This window comes from Montipora capricornis, chromosome 13 (genome assembly GCF_036669925.1).
Source record: "Montipora capricornis isolate CH-2021 chromosome 13, ASM3666992v2, whole genome shotgun sequence".
Lineage (NCBI taxonomy): Eukaryota > Metazoa > Cnidaria > Anthozoa > Scleractinia > Acroporidae > Montipora > Montipora capricornis.
Genome location: NC_090895.1, coordinates 24,459,825 through 24,469,873, shown reverse-complemented (window position 1 = coordinate 24,469,873; position 10,049 = coordinate 24,459,825). Strand labels below are relative to the sequence as shown.

General features: G+C 38.1%; 1 protein-coding gene across 2 annotated transcripts in view; it reads right to left on the bottom strand.

The window, feature by feature from the left end:
• The window catches only part of LOC138028293 (protein turtle homolog B-like), a 62,990-nt gene extending 52,941 nt beyond the window's left edge, over nucleotides 1-10,049 (bottom strand). For both annotated transcript variants that reach the window (XM_068875778.1, XM_068875779.1), the window contains exons 1-3: nucleotides 9,879-10,049; nucleotides 7,730-8,104; nucleotides 1,174-1,443 (exon numbers count right to left, since the gene is read on the bottom strand). In XM_068875778.1, coding sequence (XP_068731879.1) covers nucleotides 1,174-1,443; nucleotides 7,730-8,104; nucleotides 9,879-9,942 — 709 coding nt within the window. In that variant the 5' untranslated portion in view covers nucleotides 9,943-10,049. The remainder of the gene's footprint in view (nucleotides 1-1,173; nucleotides 1,444-7,729; nucleotides 8,105-9,878) is intronic.

Below are 10,049 nucleotides of genomic sequence, written 5' to 3'. Positions count from 1 at the left end.
GGTATGGTGATTGTGCTACACATCAGACCAAAGCAAAATATACACGTATAGTGTGCCGAAACTACTGCCCAGGAAGTTTGAAGGTTTACTGTGTGAATCCAAACACCGTGAACACTTTGATTTGATTCTGACATTTCCCATTGTGCAGCAACCAATCCAAAGCACCATGAAACCACAAAATAATTACCGTTAAGCCTGGTTCACATGTACAACGCAAATGCAAAGACAAATGAAGTTCACATGTCCAATGCAAACGCAAGGGAAGTAAGACACGCAGGCGCAGTTTAAGTCTTCTTTCCAAGATGGTAGACGAGGATGAAACTGTCAACTGCACTGAGCCATGGTGGCATGGAAACGATCAAGCCTGTGTCTTTTTTACCTTGCATTTTCCCAGTTGACACATGTGAAATGCAAACACAAGCACAAATGCAAAAATATGAACTTTTTTCATTTCTTGCTTCTATAATTACACTTGCGTTTGCATTCATTTGTTGAGGTGGTTCACATGTGTACACCATTTACGAGTCAATGAGTTAGTCAAGTGCAGTGAACCAAACCATAAAATGAAAGCTAAAATTTCAGAGAGTGCTTAGGCCTAATCACTGAAACGAGGGCTTAGGCTTAATCAATATATTATTGCTATATAGTGACTGTGAGTCTCATTGAGTCATTGATTTATTGACTCATAAAACATGGAACCTCGGTTCACATGTGTATTTCCTTGCCTTGGCATTTGCATCTTACTTGTAAACCAAGCTTTAGCAGTTGCGGTTTCGTTTTCTTGCGTGTGATTGGCTTTTTACTTGAAACACAATAACATTTCATAAATTAAGATTTCTAGTGCTCACGGTTTTCGATCAGATTTTCACAGTAATTAAGAACTTGTGATTGGTGTTTTTTCTAAACTTTGTATTCATTTTTTAAATTTGACTTTAATTTAATTTAATTTAATTTTACTTTTATTTTTACTTTTTTTGTTTTATTTATTTATTTATTTTTTTGTTTTATGTAGATGACGTGTAAATTTTAATAGGTAATAAAAAAAAATGAAGTCATGAGCAATAATTAACAATACATTGTAATTATTAACCCTTTAAATTTTATACAGTACTTAATTTATGCCAAATACTTTCCGACTGCATCCATCTTCCAAATCTGGAAAGATATACTTACATTTCACCTTCACATCTACAGAGTAAGAGGCGCTGTCTGTGGCCAGTCCCGGGGCAACCACCTCAGCTGTGCACTTGTATCTTCCTCTATCCTCTTTTTTGGCCGAACTGATGGTGTAGTTTGAGGTGGTGCCTTGCTGTAAAACTGCACCATCTTTCTCCCATTTGTAAGATGGCTTGGGGTTACCAGTGGCAACACACAGTAATGTGCGTGTTTCACCTTCATTCAATTCAAAGGGAGCTGATGACTTGAGTGTTATTGATGGAGGAACTGTTGAAAGGATGAAACATGGTTACAGACAAAATGATTAGAATGAAGATATAATATCTTTTATTGATGGTGACTCAGGATATACTTGGAAAACTGCCAGTGGTCCTTTGCAGGAATCACACCTACATGTACCTACACTGTACTTTCTGATTAATAGTAGGGATGCTCTATAACTGAGCTTTATGACAGTAATGAGAGCAAGGCCATTTTACTCAGTTCAGGTCACAATAATCAATTCAAATTGTAATTATTATTGCTATTGTGAGCAAGGGTGAAATGTGGGTCTTTAACTCGAGCTGCATCACGCAGCTACAGAGTCAAATAACGACCGACAGCATAGCTCATAACTGCATCATGCAGTCACCTTTTTAAAGCATATCTGCGATGTGGCCAACCAACCACCCAAGTGAGCAAATGTGAGAATGATTTACAGAGACATGTATGAAATGAAATGTTAATGGAACTCATTGGGAATTCGGAAAAATCTGAGCCCCAGATGGGATTCGAACCCATGACCCTACGTGATCTGGTCCTAGTCGAATGCTCTATTATAAACCACTGAGCCACTAGAGACTATTGTGAGCAAGGGTGAAATGTGGGTCTTTGACTTGAACTGCATCACGCAGTTAGAGTCAAATAACAACTGACAGCATAGCTCATAACTGCATCGTGCAGTCACCTTTAAGGATATCTGAGATCTATGTGGCCAACCAACCACCCAAGTGAGCAAATGTGAGAATGATTTACACATGATATGAAATGAAAAGTTAATGGAACCCATTGGGAACTCGGAAAAATCTGAGCCCCAGATGGGATTTGAACCCACAACCCTACGTGATCCAGTTGAATGCTCTATTATAAGCCACTGAGCCACTAGAGACTATTGTGAGAAAGGGTGAATTTGGGTCTCTGACTTGAACTGCATCACGCAGCTACAGACTGAGTCAAATAACGACTGACAGCATAGCTCATAACTGCATCATGCAGTCACCTTTAAGCATATCTGAGATCTATGTGGCCAACCAACCACCCAAGTGAGCTCATAACTGCATCGTGGAGTCACCTTTAAGCATACAGCTATATCCAAGTGCAGCCAACCGATCACCAAAGTGAGCGAATGTGAGAATGATTTACGCATGTGAAACGAAATGTTAATGGCACCCATTGGGAACTTGGAAAAATCCGAACCCCAGACGGGATTCGAACCCACGACCCTCTGTGATCTAGTCGGATGCTCTAACCACTGAGCTACTAGAGACTCCATGATGAGCGAAGGTGAAATGTGGGTATTTGACTTCAAAGTGAGGCTATTGAGGATGATTAGCACAAAGACAAAAGACTAATTTCTTGGCCACCATTTATGAATACAGTCTATGTACCAGAGTAATTCTAACATTTTGCTCACTTGGGAGTTTAGTTTAATAGCCTCAACTTGCAGGGAAGGTGATCAACACAAAGAGACATGTACAGTATGGTACTATCAATATTACGGATTAGTATAAATACCCAGGTGATTATACAAAATCGCACGCTCTCATTGGCTCGCTATCTCGGATTATCAGCCGATAATTACCTCGACGGACAAAATGGCTGCCAGTAGTTGTTTTGCCACTGTAAGTGAAGATGATTTTCGCATTGAAATGTTTTTTATTTTCTCTTTTTTGAAATAATCACTTGTGTATTTATACTAACAATTATATATTCACCTCAGGCTCAGTGATTATTGGTGAATATTCACCTCGACTTCATTTCGGTGAATATTCACCAATAATCACTTCGCCTTTGGTGAATAATAATAATATATTGTTAATTATTATTCTTTATAAGGATCGATGACTGGGTTCCGGAAAAAGGTATTTAGCCTTCCCTTTTTTTCTTAAGCTCGCCTCAAAAGCACGATTTCAACATTGCTCCATGACCTACCAAAATTCCCACCTGTTCAGTTAAACAGAGAGAGCTTCAGTGTGAGTTTTCCTTGAATTATGTAAAAAAAATGCAGCTGTCTGCAATATTTATTTGATATAAACCTATTGCAATTTATTGGTGTAAATTACGTGAGTCACATGATGCTTATTGAGTAACCATAACTACATGTATGCTGCCATCTTGTACATTTGTATATTATGTAACTTGGAAGAAACTCTGCATACGAGATCGTGTTTTGACTATAGGAGTTTTGCTGTGTTGTCCGTTGCCCTAATCGCTCTGATAAGGAAAGCCATCTATCTTATTACATTATAATAATTACCTCAGTGATAACTACATGTATCGTAATAAAAATAATGTATAATAAAAGACACGATCAGTAGATAGCAAACGTTGAGCGAGATTCAGTCAAAGATGGCAGGATTAAATACAGTGTATCCACATGTGTGCTCCATCCACTTCCATCAAGGTAAGGGAGTAAGCAGAGCTGGAACTATTATTTATTTTTTTGAATAGAGTCGCCCTATTTTGAAGCAGGGCTCGAAATTAACGAAAAACTCCAGTCGCATTTTGCGATAAGATACGAAAATTTAGTCGCAATTTCGCAAATTTTAGTCGCAAAATCGCCGCGCTGCATTGTGTTGTCAGCGGTTTAGCAGAAAAATATGAGCCCGCAGTACTTGTGTGTAAAGAAACTGCTGAAAATGGCGAATGACCGAAGGAATGGAGCTGTGCACGTAACATCACAGCTAAATTACTATACAATTACGCTACCTTCAGAGAAAATTCACTGCGAGAAACAAAATAATTTTGTCATTTATTTATTTATTTGTTTATTTTAGCAAAGTGGCAACTGCTAACCCTTTTGTTTCGAAAGAACGAAGGTGACAACAAGTCGCAAATTTGCGACTTCTCCAGATATTTTAGTCGCAAAGGGAAAAATTTAGTCGCAAATCCGACCGTATTGGTCGCAATTTCGAGCCCTGTGAAGCTAAGTTTCTTTCCGCTTTTAGGGAAGCAACCCGACCTGTACAATCAAACTCACTCTGACTGGGCACCGATGATAGCTACGGAAAATACCTCCAGTTCTGTCATAAACAAGTTCGCAGGCTGCCCCACATGTCAGCTTCGAGTCATGGAACGACAAGACCAGACATGAGGCATACTGTGTATGAGAGCATGAAAGAACACATGAACACTGCCATTAATGTGGTCGCGAAAACTCGCCCCTCCTGCTTTGATTTTGATTGCCATTCAAACTGCCATGGAAGACATCCAGGAGTTGGAAAATATCAAAATACCCCCACTTTATTTAGCTCTCTCCAAGGCATGGTTTGAAGGTACATGTAATGATGAGAGGGTTACATTTTATACTGGTTTATTATATGGCTCTGTCTCACAAGGACTGGGAACTACCAAATTCACAAATTTGATTGGCTGAAATCAATATTGACCACAGTCTAGATTTTCCCGTCTAGACCGGCATCTAGACTGCCAGATTATCAGATGGTCCAGGTCGCTTGTATCACACACTCTACTCACTTCCCAGTCTGATTTACTTCGAAGGAAATCTTGTTCCTGATGTCATTATAGATTGCCTCATTTCCACAAATAACAGGGAATGTTACCTTGTCACAAACCTCAGGAATTTAAGGAACGTGCCTTAGGTGAAAAAAACATATTGGAAGATGCCAGAAATCTTGATGTAGATGTTGACGGTGCTTTGGGGAAAGCTTGCTGAGTATTTGGGGTTTCTAAGCTTTTAATTAAATCAACATTGAAAATAAAGGTTAAAGTCAACATTTTTTTAAAACATGGTCACTTTGTTGAAGAAAAAAAAAACACCATCACCACAGAAAGAAAATTTTGCAAAGCCCATTCAGTTTTTTCCCGGCGCGGCCAACCTCATAAATAATAAGCCGCCCATTACTGTGGCTCCACGATCAATCAGTACAAGACCACAAATTTTAACGGGTCTCCTAAATAAACAATAATAAACAATTATTGGATGAGGTTGAGCATGATATCATCAGGCCTTCTGATAGGGTGCGATTAAAAAATGCAAATTATGCGATTTTTTCGGGGCAGATTGTGCGATTAGAGAGGCCAATTATGCGATATATAATGTAAATTGCGCGATTTTTTTCTCAGCAATTTTAAGCTTGTTTTATAAGGTTTCAGCTTGAGAAAAACACTTTTTTGCTGCCCTAAAGACATTTCGAACACAAAGGAACAGTAATTATGTATCTCGATCGACATTAGTTGGGATAAAAAAAAAAGAGGTCTTCTGCACTACCGGTGCACCACGTTAAAAGTTGAAAGGACACAGCTAACATGCCAAATGAATGATCAAGGTGCTTGTCAACCACGAACTTTCGAAGATGGTCAATCACAATAGGGCCATACCCCCATTTATACCAGAGAAAATAAGCCGCGGCTTTCTCTGGCCGCGGCTTACAGAAGACTCCAATGTTCAACCCGTATAAATGGTACAAAATCTATGTTCGTATTAAAAGAGATTTCTTAAAAGATAAAACAGTAAAAGCGAACGATAAAAACCGACGTTTCGGAGTAGTCATAACTCCATTATCAAGGTAAAAGTTTAAAACATGCAAATAACAGTATTTAAGCGATGTGGCGCGAAAATTAACATAATAGGTGCGAAGATTACACAAATACTTTCGCACGAATAGAGTCCGATTGCACGTTCAGGTTTGGCTTTAAAGTTCTTATATAAAGCATTTCATACAATAAGCAGTCAAATTTGTTCCTGCACTTCTTAAGAACTTCGAAGCATTTCAGTAGGTCCTGAGGGATCCTCCCGTGTACGTTCTTGCAATGTTTGGCAATGGCCGAGGACTGTTGTTTATGTCCTTTTACACTATTGTGTAAATGTCCGCGTGTGTATCCTATATAACCTGCATCGCACAGGTCACATTGGTATTTATAAACAACACACTGTTCATTTACGATCGATGGCTTTGCTTCTTTCACATTCAGTTCTTGATCAATTTTTCGGCTGACAAATACGGGCTGGATGTTGGTGTTCACTTTTAGGCTCAGATCCTTGAGTTGTCCTTTCACAAAATTTGCTAATGTTAATTTTTGCTAAAATTTGCTAATGTTAATTTTCGCGCCACATCACTTAAATACTGTTATTTGCATGTTTTAAACTTTTACCTTGATAATGGAGTTATGACTACTCCGAAACGTCGGTTTTTATCGTTCGCTTTTACTGTTTTATCTTTTAAAATCTATGTTCACGTCTTTTTCAAGCCGCGGCTTATATTGACCTGGGAATATATATTCGTATAAATAGTTCCTTTGGCGTATTTTGTACACCATGGCCAGAGTAAGCCGCGGCTTATTTTCTCTCGTATAAAAGGCCCTAATATTTCACGACCAGAAAAACATCAGTCCATCGTCCACGTGGAGCGTACCTTTGAGGTACTTCCTTGCTCGATCGTCAGCTGTCAGATTGGGCGGAAGGTGGGAACTTCCTTCTTCATCGAAGAAAAAGCGAGCGTTTTCACAACAAACTTATCCATGAGTAAGTTTTTATCAGTTTTCAACGAAAGAAACTACATTTTGCCGAAAAACTTACAACTTCGCTTATTTTTCACAAATCTCTTCTCTAAGAGAAGGCAACATTTCAGTGGTGTATATATAAGGGCGTGTTTTGTGTTGCACCAATAGAAGGAGACTCGTACCAGGTCCCCGACATGAAAAATAAAGCCTTGAACTTCGAATGTTTACGAAATCGAAGGTGACAAAGGTTTTTTAGCCTTTTTCCAAGATAAATCATCTTAAAAATGGCGTATTTATGCAGGAATTTCTAAGAAACGTGTTGATTTATGTTTCATTTTATGAATTTTGTTCGTCCTTTCGTGAATTATGCGATTTTTCGTGAATTGTGCGATCGGATGCGATTTGAGGTCGATTGTGCGAAATCGCACCATCGCGTAATATCAGAAGGCCTGTATCATGAATTATCAAACCGAGGTCTGTGTTATCTGCCGAAGCTGAAGGCTGAGGCAGACAACACAGACACGAGGTTTTGATAATTCATGATATCATGCGAAAACCGAATTCAATAATTGTTTTAAATTATACATTTTTCACATAATTCATCCTCAGAAACAGAAGCGAAGCGTTCAGCCATTTTGTTTCTGAGGAGAACACTCCAAGGGGCTTTAAGTAACCAGGCAGACGTTGAACTTGACATGACATGTAATATCTGCAGCAGATATTACATTAGAGGGCCCACCGTTTACATGTATGAACACTTGTAAGTCTTACCATTCCACAATTACATGTAGAGTTAGTTGTCAAATCTTTTATCTGTTTTAGACATACTTACCGACCACAACAACTCGAACTGCACTGGACATTCCAGGGGGTATTCCTGGGTTAACAGGTGGCGTATTAAAGTTCACCAGACATTTGAACTGCCTACTGTCACTTGGGATAATTTTATCAATTGTAAATGTAGCCCTTGCAAAGAACTGAACTCTACCAGTATAACTGGAATGGTATACATTGAGTGCAATACTCTCATACTTCGTAGCTACATAAACATCACTGCCTGTGGATTCATCAACATATACCAGAGACACTTCTCGCACTGATTCCCCATCGGTGTTGTAGTCCCAGATCAAGCTAAGCGTATTTGTCCCATTAAGCACATAGTAATCAATCCCATTATTTGGTTTTAGTGTAAACCATGGGGCACATTCTGAAAAAAAACAAAATATCATTATACCAATTACAATAATAATAATAATAATAATAATAATAATAATAAAGATGAAAACTTTGTCTTTGAATACAGTTGTAAATCTCTCTACAGCTTTCAGAATCTCTGTACGGTGGCCAATTTACATTATCAACTCCGTGGATAAAACCAATTTTTTGTATACTACTTCCCCACCGACGCAGCACCACAGTTTCTTTAGAAACTATCCTCTTCTTTCTTCTTCTCTCTACATATAGGCCAAGCAAACACGCTTTCAGAATCTGACGGAAAAGTGGAAGTGAATGGGCCATTTCCGAGTTGCAGTTGGTGCTCAACTATTGTAAGGGAAATGAGTTTGATTTGCATAAGAACACGCAACTCATTTCCATTTGAATGGTTGTGCACCGAAAATCGCTTTGAAACTGAGGCATGCAGCAACTCGGAAATGGGCTATTTTTTATCATAATAGCACTTTAAGAAATCAAGTTTTGTTGCTTACATGTATGTGCAATATACAGTGAGTAAGCCTCAATCATGTGTCACACTCCAAGGAAAGACCAGCAAACAATCTGCTAGCAGATTATTTCCTTATCTTTAAGTAGATTCCAATGATTCTCAGATGTAGGTTCTTGGCAAATGACAAGAAAATCAAGTTTTCTCAGTAGCGAAAAACAGCTCTACAAACATTGGTCACTCATGCATCACACTCAACTAACAGATTAGCAAGTAATCTGCTTGCAGATCATATGTATTTCTGTAGCAAATAACAAGAAAATCAAATTTACTCAGTTGTGTGCAAAACTGTACAAACACCATTCACATAGCACACTCCAGCCACAGATAAGCAAATAATATGCTCACAGATTATTTCCTTATCCACTGATTCTCAGATGAAGGCTCTTAGCCATTGATAGGATAATTTGTTAAGTGATTGTAATGCATAAGAAATAACGATTAATTTTTTTTCCATTCTTTTAACTCAATATTAGAGATCATCAAAATAAATAAGCTTACGTTCAGGTACAGGACAAAAAGAACAAGAACAAAAATGAAACTGAAAATGGAGTAAGCGACGTAAAATCATGCGAGCTACACGTTCATGCGATTGCGAAAGTGTAAACCACATTATAAACCGCTTATGATATTACAAGTAAGCAGACAATACATGTATGCACTTGTAATCGAACAAAAATTAGCTCGCTTGATTAAGATCTTTCATCAAATATTACGCAGTCGAATTAAAACTCTTTTTTTCTTTTTCTTACACGGCGAATAATGAAATATGGGCATTTCTACACGCTGCGCTCAAATAATTTATATGCTCAAGGTAAGCTGAGTCGAGAGTAAATCTTAATTAATATATGGGCTTCGTCATTGCCATATGTAAATTTCAATAAATTTACACATGCTTCCTATCTGGCGTGTTTTCTTCGAGAAATTAAAAGCCAGAGCGGAAATAGCATTCAAGCTCAAAGTTTTCTTCCTATTACGACAAAACTCGGCACCTCTTATAACGTACGTAGTCCAATGTACGTTCGATTTTTGGGGTGAAAACTTCTCGTCAAAAGCTACCTTGCTATCCAAACAAACTATTGCCTTAGAAGCAACTACAAAGCATACACAATTTCCGGTTCAAAATAGACTGGCAATTTCAACGATTGATTATTTTTTTTTGAAAATGTTGAAATTGACAACGGTATCACATAACTTTAACATTAAAAGCAATTATTCGCAACACTAACTTTAGGCCTGAATCAACTCAACTTGCACTCACCAATCTTATACCGCAACCCACAGATAAATAAAAGAGCCGCAAAAATAAAATACATCGAGGACATCTCTGCTAGCGTTTATCGAGATCAAATGAAGATCTTCAATGTGTTTTCCTTCGACGAATCAATCCATGATTTTCCACTGTGAGTTCGAAGTTTTCGTGGAGATATTA